Consider the following 17,890-nt stretch of genomic DNA (forward strand, 5'->3'; position numbering starts at 1 on the left):
TGTATTTATCTCAGCAGAACAAAATGGATCGTACGTAATTCGACAAAATAATATAAAACAAAAAACATTGTGCGTCTATTATTTCCTCATAAAACGAAAGAAACTTCTCGGACAACCCAATATATTCGTACAAATTTTCCATAACCGATATTTCACACGAATACTCTTATGTATCGCTTTATGCATGTCGAATAAAGTTTATCGAATATTTTATTATCTTGAATCATTTGGTATTTAAAATACCGGATATTTATTCCTTACCGTTCAAGAAATTCAATTATTTAATTTCATTAATTCCCGTTCATTAGTTAACAGCTCTGGCGATTACCCAATCCCACTTCGAATTGAAAGTAGATAAGGACCAAGTTTCGGAAGAGTCAATTGCTTGAAATGGATACGGATCCTCTGGTCAGAGAGAGATTGCATGTTCCTACGACTTTCCTATGAGAGCTTCCTACGAGAGTTTCCAAACTACTTTTCAATATTAAGTTCGCGTCGTAACTTTGATTTGACCTATCCGACTTCAAGGAAAATTTACAGGCGAACTTTCTCAACTACCATCGAATTATCAATACGGTTGTCGTAAAATCTCGTTCAATTTCCTGCGCGCTTTAAGATTTTGGCGAGAACGTAATCTTTTGTTGCAGAACGGTTTCAAAGTTTGCAAATGTCCTGGATCAATGCTGTTTTACCAAAGCTGCGATTTTAAGCGCATTTGAAATTGTATAGCTCTTTATGTTTTTGTCAGTTTCCTCTTCTGTTCGCGGTTATTCTTCCAGTTAATTATTTCTTCCTTAGTTTAGTCTGAGATTGCCATTTAACATTTCGAAAATGGTTCTTCACATTTCCTTATCTTTCTTCGTTTTGTGAAGTATATCCTTTGTCGGGATAGAAATCAATACAGGTAAATATATTTACGTCTTTACACAGATTTCCATAGGTCGTTATGCATTTAAGATTTTGCTTAACGAACAGCAATTATTCAATTATTTCGAAGAAAAATATTCTCAAACTTATGATATATACCTCGGAATAAAGTTTAAATTTGTTATCCGCGGCCTTTCTGCTGTACGAATTAAATGCAACAAGTTGTATCCGCCGAAACAAGAACCCTCCCTAATTAACCTTCGTTTGTACTCCTTTGTGCTCATCTTGTTAGGAAACTTTCGTTTTTTATGTATTTAACGGGAAGAGTTTCGCTTCGCTTTCATCGTCTTCCTATTATATCAGGAAGCAAAAGTTTTAGGTTGCATAAGACAAGCCTGTTGCCTAGTTAATCGATAATAAGTAAACCTTTGGAGAAATTAATATAAGTTAGTTTAATTTAATTCATTTTCTTACGCGTGGGTAGTAGTTAAGAACGCTGTATTTTTCTGAAAATGAGGAAACTCTAGCGAATAAAACCATTGTACATTGTAAATTCTAGGGCTTTAAATCAAGTGTAGGTGAGTTTAAAAGGCTAACTAAATGTACTCGCTACATACGAAACATGCGGAACATGCGTAAACATTCCACAACATAAACTGCGAGCAGAAACAACTCGAGTACTTTTATCAACTTGCAGCATTTTGCAATTGAATTTTCAAAAACATCCTTCGTATTTATTTCTGTTATTTCGTATCTTTAATTTCTTCATTACAATCCTCGTCTGGAATGTTTCAAATGGGGATAATAATAATAATAATAATAATAATACCACTGTGTATATAATGGTAATATTTCGCTGTGTATATTAATTAAGTTCAATCGTTAAAAGGAATACAGAACAATAAATAACATTTAGTTATTACACAATTATAATATGCAGATCACTATGCATAATGTATAAATGTACTACCACACTGTTTGTAATTCAAACAGAACTAAGCCACAGGAACTAGATCAGTTTTAGATGAAAGGCAACTCCTCGTCGTAACCAGTTACCATGTTCCTCTCTGGGACATCCAACCGGAAGCGAGGAAATTAATACGTCCCTTTGAGAATTCGCATAAACTGGAACATTAAGAATATCTTCCACGTCGCTGCTTCCTGAACGGCTGCCCACTGTTTTGTTTCTCGCCTTATCCCCGGTGTAATTTTCTGGTAAGAACGCAATTTGACAACTTGGTGCAGTAGCAACGGAAGCCGCGTTCGCGTCCACATCCTTCAGGTTACCATCTTCTATCAAAGCTCCTAAATATAAAATATTTCGTATCATTTGCTAAGGCAATTTTACGAAAGAAGAAAAATTCGTGTCACTTCGATTCCCTTTTTGATATTTTCTACTTTCTACTATCAATTTGTACTTCGCATTACGTTTGCTATTAGGATTATAGTTTTTCCATTCTTATATTAAAAGTATACATTATACGACATGTAATTTCATATAAATTAATCCAGGAGTCTATCTAAGAAGTTTTGAAATTTGAAATTCTGACATTTTTTTTCAAGCAGTGAAAGACACTTTAGAAAATTCTTCGTATTGTTAGTTAATGGTGTTAACTAATGATCATTAGACGAATAAAATTACCAGATATCAATAGTCCTTCGATGACTAACGATATCTTCCAGTCGTCGTTCCGTCGATTTTCAAACCAGTTGACGCAAAGTCGAAGATTCTCCATAGGTTGACGCGTTTCTCGCGCGGTGTGCTGTTTGAGAACAGTCAGAAACGCTCGTGGTCTTGCCAATCGCGATATATCGACAACAGACCAGGAGATGGTCAAAATGGAATTTAAAGTTTGATAATTGCTCAACAACCCTTTAACGAAAGGCAAAGCTTCCTTTGGGCCATATTTCCAGTTTTCCATCCAGTGTATGGGAGTCTAGAAATTAGTCAGACAAATGTTCGTAATTGTATGAATCTTTCGAATCTTCTAAATGCAAGATAATAATCGAAAATAATAGCAAAGTAATAAAAGATCTAATGACTCAACGATTGATAGATATTCGTAGTTAGTTTCGTAAGATTAATTTGAAATTTGAAGAAATTTGTTTGAACCTTAGTATCCTCGAGGCGCAGGTTTTCCACGTCAACGCGAATAACATTCAACGTCTTCTTGGTCAGATTTATTTCATCGATAAAGAAATTTTCCAATGGATTCTTATTTTCGTTGTGTTCGCTGGTCGTTGACGATCCAAAGATCGAGATGTGGCGGTCGATTAGTTCCTTCAAATCCCTCTGAATTTTTGTTTCCGTCTTTTTGCTGCTCTTGTCGTTACTGACGGACGCTTTGATTAAAATTCCTGCCGACAATTAACAAACTTATAGCCAGTTCGTAAATTACATTTCTATAGAAAAGGATGAGAGATTTCAGTTACGGAATGATTGTTCTTGTTAGCCCTGTATTGCATTCTCAAAAAAAGAACAAAAATTCCAACAAAACAAATTGTCTTCGTTTCTTAGTCATCCCAGTTGTATTAGGTTGTCCAAGAAGCTTCTTCTGTTTTATAAGGAAATAATAGACGCACAATGTTCTTTGTTTCATATTAGTTTATTGAATTATGCACGAATCATCATACCTAATTCAATAAAATAATGTAAAACAGAAATTCTTGTTCATCTATTATTACCCTATGAAATGAAAGCAACTTTTCAGACAACCTAATATCATTTCCTATTCCCCATCGAAAGTATCATGAGCTGTAATAACTAGACTGCGGATATTCGCGCAAATTCATATCTTCGCGAATGCAATTTAATGTAGAACATAGAAACTTAACAAACGACTGTCTTACTTACTAAATAATATACTTAATGACTAAATTCCGGGTTTATTTATACATTTTATCACGTAATATACATTCCGTGCAGTTCCGCATCCTCGACTCTCCCATAGACACATAAGAACCCGCAGTCTACTACTAATATTTGCTGATAAAAACTAAACCTTTCAAATGCGTTAGCGCAGCCTCGGCAGCAGTCCTCTCCCAAGCTCTATGCGCGTTCGCAGGCAATCCAAAGCATTCTTTAGGCGAATCATTTTCCGGAACATGTTCCAACGCCTTAGCTGCCTCCTCGAACGAGCCATGAACCACCCTGAGAACGTCAGCCAGCTTTCTACGACCGTCGAACACCTCAGAAGTCCAAACGTCGCCAACGATCGAGCACAACGCTCTCATGTCGTAGTCGTCCTGAAGGCGACCACCGTAAATCGCTACGTCCAACAATCCTCTGCCAGTTTGCCAGTTTCCATTCTTATCTTTACTCCTCGTCGACTCTATTTCTCTCACTACTAATTCATATGCTGCTTCGAGATCCGATTCGTTCCATTCGTACGACCGGATCCAACCTTGAGGCACGAACTTTCGTCGTTCTTGAAGTGTTGCGTGCAGCCACGACAACAACAGGCTGCCAGGAACGTTCACGTTCTTGTGCTTTTGACAAAGCTGTTGCAGCGATCGTTTTACGTTCCTCTTAACACCTTCCGGTGGCTCGTAAGCGAGTTTTAAACAGAGAGCCGCGAGACTAGGGTAGAATCCCAGGCATTGTTCGGTGGTTAACCAAATCCTTGTAGCGGGATTTTTGTTGCTGGTGCACATGGGTGATCTGAGAAGGCTCTCCAGTCTGGGAAGCCAGTTGAGAGCCAGATGCAAATTGCTGAGCAGTATCCAGCCTCCGTTCCTGTTTCATCGACAGATCGGTCGGCTTAATCTTTCGTTAATTGAACTTTTCCATAATGACGTTTGATTACTAGGTGAAATTATATCGTTAAACTACGTGGTGTACGTATTCGTTGCGAGATTTCTTAACTTTCGGTTACACGCCTAAAATTTACTAATCGGTATGAAAGTATGCAGAAGGAGTTGAAGATCGATGACTTTCTTTTTCATTGAAAAGTTGACACTTTTTTAAAATTATCGCTGAAGCTTATTATACAGCACAAAGATGGACAGGGTAAGGTGTTTGTTTGGAAGCAAGAATAGGAAATTTCGCACGCTATATTCAGAGAGGGGAGCAGTAAATAACACGAAGGTTGATAATTTAATCGCAATGTATACGCTACGCACGTAAACAATATCGAATTACGTGATGGAGGTACGTAAACAAAGTCCATAGCTGATTTAGTACGCCATCGTGAAGACTATGGCCTCAAGCCAAAACATTGCAGCTTTCCTACAGTAGGTTGGCGAAGATAACGAGGCTGCCCAAAGACATTGTTTAACATATGTGAACGGAAGTTAGATCCGAAAGTTGAAAATCTCGAGTCGCTGAAGCATCGTATTATGGATTTATCGTTTATTAATGAAGTGAATCATTGAAATAATCTAAGACTGTATCAGCCATTCTGTTTTCTTCAACAGGATACATCTGTTTTATCGTGTGACAAACGTTTTGATTTCGAAAAGTATTTGAAGTAACGTCTGTTATTAAATATCGAACATTAATATCGAATTTTTTATTCAATATAACCAGAAAGCGGATAAAACTTTCCTCTGAAACACGTTCCAAACGACATTTATCGTTTTAAATATTAAATATGAACCTTGACTTCTTTCACGTAACAAGGGACATAATTAAACTTACAAAATTTTTGCTTCTGAACGCTTCGTAAGAAGCTACGCTTTAAATATCAGATATAGCTAAATAAGTAACAATTAAGAAAACAAAATTTCTTTTTGGAATAATTTTCGAATGACACTTCTTCAAATACTCGATATAAAATTGTATCATTTGATATGCAGAAAGTATGATGTTTCGAGGACAAAATATCTTTTTTTTTTTTATCATGATGACATAAATTCATAAAATCTATGAAGCTGGAAATTTATATTTCATAAAGTTAAGAAAGGCGCATTACCGACAAGCACTCTCCAGTGCGAGTTCAGCCTGAGCAACTTGACCCTGTCCAAGAGATACTTCGACGAATCCTGTGGCTGAAGCAACGTGATTATTCGCTAATGCTGCCAGCTCTGAACCGGGATCAGCTCCCGGTGATAGAAGTAGCAACACAGGATATGTACTTTCGTTTTCAGCTACTTTCCTCAAGGACCAGTGCGGTGGTGCTAAATTTTTCACACCTTTCCGAACGAAAATTATATGGAGAATCAGAAGGTAAGCAAAAATATATATGTATATCTGTAAACTCTTAAACGCATGATTATTCGAAATATAGAAACGCATTGAGTGTGAAATTGTCAAAAAATTGTAGAAAAATAATCTTAAAAAATCTAACTCACTTGGTATATTTTTACTTTAAAAAAAAGATATATATAGAAGATATAAGAAAATGAAATAGTTCAATAATATAATAATCCAATGGCTTATCTGTATATTTACCCTGATACTTTATATGTTAGTAGCATAATATTAAACGTATTTGCGATATGATGAAATAAGAATGCGTTGACAAATGGCAACACTAAGTCTTAATACTAAGTAGGTAATCGACTTCTTGTCATTAATACTTTTACGATTAAATTACTATTTTGAATAAATTATAATTTTTTAAATTTTCCTCCTTCTAAGAAAAGAAAGATTTTGAAATAATTATATCCCTTCCGGTTTTATCACAAGGTTGTTGTGAAATTTCCATATAATAATTATTAATAAGATTTTAATTAAACTACGCGTATAATTATCGATGAAACGATATAATTGTTATTAATAATAGAAAAATAAAAAATTACCTAATGCTTCCGCAGCCAATTTCGAGAGCGCCGTATGCAAGTAATCAGGTCGAAGGGTTTTTATCAATAAAACTTTTTGGAACGTGGTTAAATTGCTTTCAGCGTAAATATTGCTAACGTCGCTCAACCAGGATTGTTTCATTTTTGCGGCTATCTGAATGACAGGAAATGTAAGTGTAAGTAATAGAAAATTATATCACTATAATTTAAAAACAAGTTCGTTAAGTCAACTTACTTGTGGAAATGAAGAAACTAAAGTTCGAACTGATAGACGTCGTTCCTCGGGTACCCAATCGGGTATTTTGTAATCGGAATCTTCGTCGTCATTTAATGGAATTTCTCCTAATAAGAAATTTCTTTCAACGTCTGGCACGGAATTCAATGAAAGTGCCAATTGTAATGCTACTGGCAATCGATGTTCTCTATACACGGCCTTCGAGCAATAATGAAGAGTCAAAGCAATTAACCTGTAATGGATGTTCGTTATATATTATTTTAACATGTAATTGTAAATTTGGAAACTTCAATGTAAAATCATATCGCATATAACATACATATAGTAACATTAACGTGTAAATGTATATTATATCATGTACAGTAAAAATTCAATACATATATACAATTCGAGTGTATTAAATCTAGATTCTATCAAAAAATTATATTCCAATTTTTGCGCTGAAAATACACTTTGAGAAATTCTATAGTATACCGTAAAATTATATCATACATATGGTACATACGTATGTGTACTTCACAGTAGACTTTTATGCCATGTGATATTAATAAATAATTGGACATTGGAAACGATCCATTAATGAAATAAACAACATGTAACGAGTAGTTTTTTTTTTCGAGCATTTACTAACCGTCTTTCGATCAGCTTGTCTTGCTCCCTTTTATCTTGAGATAGTATCGATTTGCGGTAATCTTCCGCCTCCAAATAAATATCAGTGAAAGCTTCGGCAGAAAACACGTACAGTGGACTCAAGGCGGTAAGGCCTTTCACAGTTTTATACAAGTTTGCAGCGAATTTAGCCAATTTCTCGTGCTCTTTGGCTCTTCTGTAAACAGTATATAAAAACAGAAACTAGGACAAAAAATTAAAACTTCGTTATGAATACTCTGTCGTGGAACTTTTTTTTCGAATCAGAAAGAGAGGCGACTGAGAACATTCATGTAAAGGAGTTACTCAATGAATCTCAAGGTTTCGTGAATTTAAAAAGTTTCACATGAAATATATACAGAGAATATTCCGCAGCGAAATCGCGAAACTTTGCCAGCATGGTCGGGAAACTATTTCAAGCAAAAAAATATTACATAAACCATGAGTAAATTTCAAGGAAGTTCGTTTTGAAAGTCTGAGAAGTTTGTTGGTAGAAGCGACAAGTATTACGCTATATGATTTACATTTAATACCCTTTTAATTTATTGTATGTAAATTAGCTTCGTGCTATATATATATCAAATTCATATCATTTTCGTTCATTTTCATAGGTAATCATAATACTTTGACGAGGTTAAATTCTTGTCAAATTAATTTTCATTCCCACTCTGCGTGCATATAATAAAATAATAATATAAAATAATTTTATATAAGGGTGGTTGGTAACTGGTGGTACAAGCGGAAAGGGGGTGATTCTACGCGAAAAAATAAGTCGAAAATATAGAATAACAATTTTTCGTTTGATGCTTTGTTTTCGAGAAAATCGACTTTGAATGTTCGCTCGGTACGCGTGCGGTACGTTATAACGGATCTCACTGTAGATCGTTGTCTCGATGGAAAAATTAAAAAAAAAAAATTTTATTTTATGTTATCGACTTCTTTTTTTCGCGTAGAATCATCCCCTTTCCGCTTGTACCGCCAGTTACCAATCACCCTGTATAATAAAATGACTTTTGATACGTATAAACGTAAAATAACTTAACTCAAATTGCTTGCTCATCGTACGATCTAACGATACAAGTTGAAGGTTCATGTTATTTCACCAGATAAGGTTTTTAATCATTTTCTTTTTCTTGTTTGCTTTAATTCATCAGACTGAACTTCATCGTGAGCAAAGATAATTGTACAATTCAATTTACTACAAGTAACAAAGTTCATAAAGGAAGAATAACAAATGTGCACATCTTAATTTCAAAATTGAAAAACCTATAATTAAAGAAAAACGTTACTCTATAAAAGATACACAGGGGCACCCGAAAAGCGTGTGAAACAATGTTTATTGGTTATTGAACATTAATAGACGATTTTACCGAGGAGTATTCTGCGTTAGATTTACTAACGAGGGTATTCAGAATGAACGGAAGGTTAAGCATGGAGCATGTGTATACACGTGTAATCCATATATATGTACATGGTTGGACATGTTAATCTGTTGATCACTTTCAGGATTTACAGGAGAGGCATAATTAATTCCGATAATACCGCTGCTTCGCGTGAGAATATATGTTTGTATTATCTACGAAGAACAGAAATACCATGGAATATAGTTTCATATTTTTGCAAGTGCTAATTTTATTATTCACAGAGAGAATACAAGGTTGTAGAACTTCTTTCAGAAACTCATCGTTTTTTACCTTTTATTTCAGGTTGAAGAAAGGAAGCTACGAGTTGTAACAAGGTCAATCGAATAGAATTTTTAATTTCACTTACAGTTTCAGATCATTTTGTTACAATCTCTGTGTTACTTCACAGAACAACGTAACTTGTGAAAAATGACAACGTGAGATCGCGCTCGCCATCTATATGCAGATGCGCTAGTTACAATAAATAGTAACTAGAAGATAGTTCTAGATATAATCGATAGGTTTAATCGATAGGTTTAAGATATTATTTTTGTTCTTCTTTTACCCAGTCCGTGTAAGAAAGTGCAATAAAGGTTGTTCAGCTCAGAACGATATGATAGATTTATCCGAAGAATAAACTAATAGCTATTGTGATCTTTCCTCTAAATAGAGAAATGTCAAATATGCTTCAATTAACTTTATAAACTAAAAGGTACAAAAAAGATATGACGTTAGATAGACTTTTGTGTAACCTTCATCATACAATTTATAATTGGGAAGCTTTCTAAAAAGGGATCTATAAGTTTCTTTCTTTCTCTCTTTGTTTCTCTTTCTCTGTAAATTTTTATTCATTTTGTAAATATAGAAAGGACAAAGTTTTTTGGAAGCCATGGTAGTTATCGATTCAAACGTAGCTAAAATGAAAAAACTCGGGTAAAACGTCTAGCATCATTTATTTGTTAGATGCTAGTTATTAGTCTGTGGATCTTTGTGCATTAATAGGAAATTTTAAAAAATGCTTAAGATGCACATAATATACGTTTACGATATAGAACAGCCAAAGTATAATACTGATGATATTTAGATGAATCAAATCTCTGCCTAGATCCTAGTTTTTTAGCTATATTTTTAAAAAATATGAATTTGCATAAATATCCACAGCCTACTAATTATATACGCGAATAATGAAATCGTGAAATTTAGAAAAATGTGTATTTGACAAATGTAGCTTCTTTGAAGGCTCAAATATTTCGACAGAATCAAATCGGACCGTGGTTTACGATATTATCTACTTTAAATAGATTGTTGAACTCAACGTGTCATGGTAAATCATAAAATTGATCAATTTCACCATAGAACACCCTATACGTTCTTAACAAATAATTCTCAATAAACTGCGACAGACCTGGTGACGTCTTCGAAGCTTCGTCGACTTTCCTCAAGAGCCAGAGCTATTTCTTTGGCTTTCGATTGAGTGGCTTCCAACGACGACAGAAGTCCGCCCTGGGATCCTTCAGACTCTTGAAGAAGATCCTGACCTCTGGCGGTGGCCAGCTGCGCCAACAGATCTAATCTCGCGGTGTCCCGTTCCCCTGATAATTTTTCTTCGCGTTCCAGCGCTTCCTTCCGCTGCGTCGCCAGTTCCGGAGTCTCCTTCAACAGAACCTAACCAACGTGGTTAAGGTAATTAATCTTTTGCGCCAATATTTTACTTTCCACGAATTTTCAACGACCATCGAACAAGTTTTCCAATTTCGTTGTGGAGCCACTCGAAGCGAGTTATCGTCTGAACAAAATTTTTTCAATTTTACGAATGGATGAAAGAGAGCAGATATTCTCTTTGATGAGAGCGAACAGAATAGAGATGCCGCTTTCTGAGCAACATAGTCATAGAAAATATACTTCGTAATTGGAATAATTTTTTAATTCCGCAGTTACGATAATACGATGCCATATCGAATCTTCGAACTCGTAACGTTAAATTAAACGGAATGTCATATTGGAAAACGATCGAATATAAATCAGTGTATCGTCATCTTGCTCACCTTTTCAACGAACCTCTCCGCCAGACTTTTGGTACCAGCTCCAAGAGCAATCTTAAACAAGACCGCGTCGACTTCTTTTGGAAAACCATCCAATTTATCTCGTCTGGTAGCCAGGAAAAGCTTGAAGCCTTGAGGTGCTGGTAATGTTCTTTCACCAAGCTTCAGAGGACGTCTACGTAACAGTGGCAAGAGGATCGATGGAAATTCGACGAGTTCTTCCACCAGTAATGGTTTGCCAAATCTTACAGCCAATTCTAGCGTAGTCAAAAACTTAGCATCTTCTGGTTTCGTTATCTCCATTCTTGAACCGACGTTGTTTTTCAGCCACGAAACCGCGACACCGGATGGATCTATGAATATGGGAACCAAAGGACCTCTGAGGGCACAGGATGCACCAACCAGACTTCCGGTGTCCACGGGTAAACCTTGAGCTCGCCACAGTAGCCTCTCTCTTTCGGTGATTAGGAGATCGATGGCTGATTTCTTCCACTTGTCATCTTTTCCAGGATTCTGTACTCAAATATATTTTGTTAAGTTCGATAGGGTTTAACGTTGATTCTTACTCTAACTCTGAAAATTGGTATTTGGTTATGCCGATTATTTTTACTATTATTTTTACAAAAGTTGGAAAAGGAGATATTGTTATATTTGGTTCGAATTTTGGAATTTTTAACTATTTAACCAACCTTTTGGTATTACAGATATCGTTTGAATTTTGAATTCTATTCGTGATTTTCCTGATTGTTTAATCGATTTTATGTTAACAGAAATATTATTCGCTTCGATGCCTAAAATTTCTAATTATTTGGCCAACGTCTAATTATTCAGAAACTGAAAATTAGCTTCAAGTACTTGCAACTGCTACAAATTCCTAGATTATTCTTAAGTACCGCTTTTCTTCTGTAAGGTCGCGAGACAAATCATTGCGCTTACTTCATAAACAAGTAAGGATGCGACATTAGCAGCCTCGACGTCCAACTTCTCTTTCCTGCCGGTTAATTCTTCTAATTGTGTTTGCCAATCACGATGTTCCGTGTCCAATTTTTGAAGCAGCGCCCTAGCTGTTGCTAGTCTTGCCTCTGTTGTCTCGGCACGTAGTTGAAGCGCAGCGGCACCCCTTGAACGTTCCGCGAGTTCCTCTTGAAGCTGTGCTACACGACTTTCCACAGTGTTAAGTCCAGCTGCTAGCTTGCCAATCTGAGCCTCAGCCGCTGACAAACGTCTGAAATGAATTATGCATAATTTATACATTAACCACATCGCCGTAAATTCCAGTAAATTTTTATTCATAAAATCATCGACGCTAATCGGAATATTTCTTTATCTGTTATTAAAACTTTTACAGAATCTTATTGCTATGGAAAGAATGTTATCTCTTAATTTTTACTCAATTTAAAGATTTTATTAACAAATGAGATTGATTTTCATAAAATTGTATTGCCATGAAAGCATCAGTTTTCAAAATAAAATAAAAATAAAATTCTATGCGTGGGACTTTCAAGAATAAAAAGTATAATGCTCGGTTATATTTTATACTGTTTTTCACTGTATAGTTTTCTCATATTATAATATTTCAATGCTCTATATAATTTTTTTTAATCTCTGACTGCTGTGTATACTATATCGCCAAAGTGTTTCAGTGCGAATGTTGTTATATTTTATACTTATCGTTCCCTGTGTTTTAGTATAATGGCTCGGATATAAAATGAATACGTGGAAATATAAACCCACTGGGTCAATTGTCGTTGTTCCCTCTCGAGAGGCGCGACTTGCTGAAGAATCTGACCATATTGGAGGTTGGCGAGTACCCAGGCAGCCAAAGGTGCTGCAGCCACCGAGGCTCGTTTTGCGGTTTTCTCCTCGAAACTTTCCGGCCGCTCCTTGACCAACTTGGCAACCGCCTCCAGACTCGATGGTGTGCTTCTTCTCGCGTCCCACGTTCTAAATCGAACAAAGACGTTATCACGTTTTTCAAACTCGCCCGAATGGTCTCTGATGAAACAGACGATGAGAGGGGAATCTTGTTCGCGAATTGTCTGATCAATTTTGACTGTTAGTTTACATGGGTACTTTGTTTATAAGTATGAACAGAAATATCGTTCGTCGTGTTGGCAGTGTGAACGCACCTGTTACGAGTTAGACGATAAAGAAGGAGCAAATGTTTTAGTATGTACGTTACGAATCGATGACTGTTTATGAGATAAGATCAGGTGTTTGCTCAAATATACAGTGACGAACAAATAAATAGTCTTTGTACCAGATTCAACTTAATTTCGTTTACAACTGAAGTATTAATATTTAAAATAAAAATGTACAAGTTGTTCCATATCCACAGTGTTTCAAAATACAAGAAACCTATCTTTAAATTCCATATTGCACGAAAAAAAGTGCTGCATTCAGTAGCTTTAAATTTCATGTCGCCACATAAAGTGCATTTTTCAACAATAAATGGAAGACGACGTGAATCGAGTTATGTCCTGTAACTTTACGAGCAAGCTGTGTAATTTGTCGATTTAAATTTTTGCGATTTTACCAAGCAACGTTTTTATCGTCAAGACAAATGAAATAAAGTCTGACGAGAATTAGTAATTGTTAAAGAGCTTACCTTATTTCGTCCTTGATACCACGTTTTGCTAAGAAAGTCTTCATACTATTCCAAGAAGTGTCTTTTATGCCCATTAATCGAAGGACACCCTCGAGGACGTCTCTTACAGGTGCTGGAGGTGCTCTTAAAGAACGAACTTCCGCCAATGCGTCAGCGCTGATACCAGCTACTGCTTGTGCCGCTTGTTCTACTAATGGCTCGACTTTTCCTAATTCGCCTTCGATATTGGTCTGTATATCAAATTCAATTTATTTATTTCTTTTAACTTAGAAAATTATATACCTACACGCTTCCAAGAACAATAGATTTAAATAGAAGAAATTTTTTACTTGTACATTAAGAAGAGAAAAGGATATCCTTTGTTATTTTCATGGTATTTTTTATAGTGTGTAATTTTTTAACAATTTGGCGATGAATCGTGTGAATTATGTATAACAAAAATGTATTTACTTTAGTATCTGTGCAATATTAATGAAATAGACTGAAGCAAATTAAATTTGTAAACGCTTCGGTTTAGTGAAGATTTTAAAAAACAAAGCGCGTAGTATAAATAAAAATATGACGTGCTGTGTGTAAGCATATCTTGACAATTGTATTTACCTTCCTGCGAGCTAATTCTGCACTTTCTCGTTCAGTTTCAGCCTTCAAGTTGGCCATTTCTCCTCTTTGACCTGTGGCACCTCTCATCGTAGCCGTGATTTGTTCGAGAGCTGCATTGGCACGCCCTTGTTCCGCCTAAGAAATTAAGAATTATCGTAATTAGCGTGAGAAAACATAATGTATTCCTATTAATTAACTAAAGATTAATATGCCAATGTCGCTTATATCCACAAAGTAATATCGTATTGCAGTAAACTCGATAGAAACTAACGAACAGGACGTAATACAATTTCGTTGCAACGTGCGAAAGCGTAATGCACCTCTTTATGTATTTAACCAAAAATCGTTAATAATTATCTCGGCATCGTTTATACCCTCAAGTAGCATCATCATAGTGAACTCGATGGAAATTAGCAAGGTTAATGTATACCTCCAGTTCCTGACGCTGTTTCGAAACTTCGTCCTCCAGTTTAGCCACTTGCGCCCCGGCTTCCTTCAACTTTCCTACACCAGCTTCGAGACTGTTTAATTTCTGCTCCACTTCCTCGCTCCAAGTTGCGTGTAAATGCTTCCAGGTGTGCAGTAAAGCAAAGAACCGAGCCGGAGCTTGCTGCTGTCGCGGAGCTTCAAGATGAGCCTTTACCGCCTCTTTGATACCAGGCAACGTCTCCTCCGGATCTTCGGCTTCGATACCGTTTTGTTGATAGGCTATTTCGGTTAAAGCACCTTCCCAGGACCACCATTCGCTACCAACTCCAGGACCAATCAATGCGCAATGTCTAAGGAGACCCGAATGCGACAACCAAGGCGAACGAAGCTCTCCACTGTCCAAGATTATGGTTACTCGAAGATAATTTCGCAAACCTACAAAATTGTATAGTTACAGAAATATATGGTGAGGCTAGTTGAATTTTGTATCGAGTTCAGAGTGTTTGGAATGAAACGGTAGGCGTTAAGATTGTACAGATGAGAACAGAGTTACGATCGAAGACAAAACTGTCTGTACAGTTGGAGCGTAGAAACAAAGGAGTAACGTATTGTATATTATTAAATATATTTAAGTATTGTAATTGTATACTGTACATAAATAGTTAAGTATACTATACATAATAGTAAGTACCATAAGTAGATGTTTTGTTTCTGTATATTTATTAGGATAAGTGTCTTGTCGAAGTAATTTTTTGTCATGTTACGTACGATGATAGAGATATTGCTCCAACATGCCCGAAAAATCTTCTCTTCTTGCCACGTCAGCCAACGGCGCTATTAACCCGTCAAGTTCCTCCACTGTAAATAATCCTGGGAGTTCACCTCTCGACACTATTGCACTAGCCAAAACAGCCAACCCAGCTTCTCTCATATGATGCTCTTCTAGCAAAAGCAGAGTCGGATCACCATCGATTCCAGCAGCTTGAACCGCCGTTTTCACCGACGTTCTGCCACGGCCTGGAACATTCAATTTTCATGCGATTTTCAAGTAGCTACACACGATGTTCAGCAGACAGCGTATAAGTGGAGAAATTATTATTAGACGGCGGATTTTTGTGCATTTATGGCATATTGAAAGATGTCAAAGTGCATAAAATGCGGATAACACAAAAGTTTTTAAAATATTTATGAAACCTCAATACTAGGACATCCTACTCAGGTTCTATATTTTCTCTTTTTTTTTGTAATATTCATAAAACTATTTGCAAAATAATGTATGTCTAATAACGAAACTTTACAGTTTCAGACTTCAAGTAGAATAAACATCGAACTGCGCTTATGCCTTTTTTCAGCGACGAATAATTTATCCCATAATATTCTATTTTATATATGAATTTTATCTTCGTACATAAATTTCTCATAAACATAGAAATTACTTATACAGTACCAGGTCCCGAGTTTATTAGTCGAAGAGAAGAGTACGTGGCAGCGAGTCTCACTGCCGATTTTCTTCCAGCTCCGGGTCGTCCAATCAAAATTACACCCCTTAAACTTGTACCAAAAGCCCAACTTAAACCTGGAAAAAATATAAACCGAAAATTCTACGTTTTGCCATCGTAATATAGCAATAAAAAACGAAATCGTAACTACTCAATCACTATTCGTGATTATTATACAGAAGAATATTTCTTCTACAATATTCCTCATTAATACGTAACTTATATATTTACAAAATTGATTTATACAAGTTGATAGAATATATATTTTAGTAAGCGGAAATTCTGCATAGATATTTAGTTCTATTAAATTTACTAGTATATCAACGAAGCGAAGTTATTTTCTAAGATTTGCTAAAACTGATAAAATTTATAAACTTATTTTGTCAGACTTGATAGAAGATTTACATTTAAATACAATCAAATTTTATATAGATAAGAAATTTTATTAAATTCATTATTATTATAGATATTATAGTGTAACAAAAATATGTCTAGTTTAATTTATCACGTGTGAGATACAAACAGAAAGAGAGAGAAAGATGAGAAACAATATTCCTCCTAATTTATCAAGATCATAAGATCATTATGAATAAATTAGTAATTTATCGATAATCATAAACCGATTACGATTAAAAGGTGTGGTTAACAACGATCTCTCTAGCGTTATCTCGTTAAACTTACAAAGTGTACAGGTATGAAGCAAATGATCGGTGGAATAAGCTCGTTTGGAAATAGCGTAATATTAAGTTAATTTAATGTGCTTACCGGCTACCGTGTGCAACAGGTGAGACGAAATCGATGCCTGTACCGGATCGCCTTCCCTCGCGCATCTCGCTGCTGCGTTAATTATCTCCTTTCGCCATTGTTCCTCATCCAACGGCAGCAAACCATTGTTTCCGTGTTTCCATATGTACACGTCGCTTCCGGCCGCCACCGACTTCGAGCTCTTCGAGTGGATCACAGATTCCAAACGAGCCTGATCTCTGGATGTTAATCTGGCACGATCGAAAAGACAAAGATATAAAATATAGACAATCAAAGCACTTGTCGTGCTTAGAAATCTTACTCTATTGGTGACAGAGAAATTGTCAACTTGCGAAGTAAGCTTCTTCGTAAGCTTCGAACTTACGGACATTTAAGTTAAAAATTTGCGGTAGGAAAAAGTGCTGTTTCAAAGATATAAAATCGTGAACGTAAAAGTACGTATTCGAGCTTGGAAATTTAAGGCGGAATATCCATTTCGTTGGAACTTCAGCTGCGAAAGTGCTCTTGCCTAGGATAAAATAGGCGTTTTCCAACATCCAACAAATGACGCGTGATATTCGACTCGCCCTTCGGAGAGGGATAGTACTTCAAGCTGTCCGCCCATAAGATCAAATCTTTGGGAGTCCAATCGGTCGTCGAGCCATGAGAAGATTTGATCGATCGAAAAGCATCCAGCATGACGGGTACCGTTTCAGCGATCCAAGATTCGATCATAACTTGATCTCCTTTCAAAGAGTCTCTCAGGTGCAACTCCAAGATGGCAACGATATCTCTCGAGCTTGGATATCTGTCTCACAAAACGAACAAATTCTTGTGGCTTAAGTTGCTATATGCATCGAATATAAATATAAAGATATAGAAAATTAATTGTCGAAATTCAGATAGGCTGCAATGTTACGAAATTGGTTGGAATATATTTTTTGAAACAATGAATTTTTCTAGTTGAGATGTTTCGTGAAAGAAGAAAGTCCTTAAGATAAAATGATGAATTCGAGAAATTACGAAGGTTTTAGGTCTGGCTTTTTAAATACTTGAAAAACATAGAAAATTGA

General features: G+C 35.9%; 1 protein-coding gene across 1 annotated transcript in view; it reads right to left on the reverse strand.

Moving 5' to 3' along the window:
• Positions 1-1,703: 1,703 nt before the first annotated feature.
• The window catches only part of LOC117214710 (cytoplasmic dynein 2 heavy chain 1), a 32,358-nt gene continuing 16,171 nt past the window's right edge, over positions 1,704-17,890 (reverse strand). Inside the window, exons 27-45 of the mRNA XM_033460981.1 lie at positions 17,347-17,625; positions 16,839-17,068; positions 16,022-16,150; positions 15,343-15,591; positions 14,576-15,009; positions 14,146-14,280; positions 13,546-13,775; positions 12,672-12,881; positions 11,874-12,162; positions 10,941-11,450; positions 10,301-10,560; positions 7,476-7,670; positions 6,845-7,076; positions 6,610-6,763; positions 5,781-6,000; positions 3,870-4,603; positions 2,981-3,225; positions 2,510-2,804; positions 1,704-2,172 (exon numbers count right to left, since the gene is read on the reverse strand). Of these exons, the coding sequence (XP_033316872.1) occupies positions 1,877-2,172; positions 2,510-2,804; positions 2,981-3,225; positions 3,870-4,603; positions 5,781-6,000; positions 6,610-6,763; positions 6,845-7,076; positions 7,476-7,670; positions 10,301-10,560; positions 10,941-11,450; positions 11,874-12,162; positions 12,672-12,881; positions 13,546-13,775; positions 14,146-14,280; positions 14,576-15,009; positions 15,343-15,591; positions 16,022-16,150; positions 16,839-17,068; positions 17,347-17,625 (5,326 nt within the window). The 3' untranslated portion in view covers positions 1,704-1,876. The remainder of the gene's footprint in view (positions 2,173-2,509; positions 2,805-2,980; positions 3,226-3,869; positions 4,604-5,780; positions 6,001-6,609; positions 6,764-6,844; positions 7,077-7,475; positions 7,671-10,300; positions 10,561-10,940; positions 11,451-11,873; positions 12,163-12,671; positions 12,882-13,545; positions 13,776-14,145; positions 14,281-14,575; positions 15,010-15,342; positions 15,592-16,021; positions 16,151-16,838; positions 17,069-17,346; positions 17,626-17,890) is intronic.

Source organism: Bombus bifarius, unplaced genomic scaffold (assembly GCF_011952205.1).
Source record: "Bombus bifarius isolate JDL3187 unplaced genomic scaffold, Bbif_JDL3187 scf7180000009243, whole genome shotgun sequence".
Taxonomy (NCBI): Eukaryota; Metazoa; Arthropoda; class Insecta; order Hymenoptera; family Apidae; genus Bombus; species Bombus bifarius.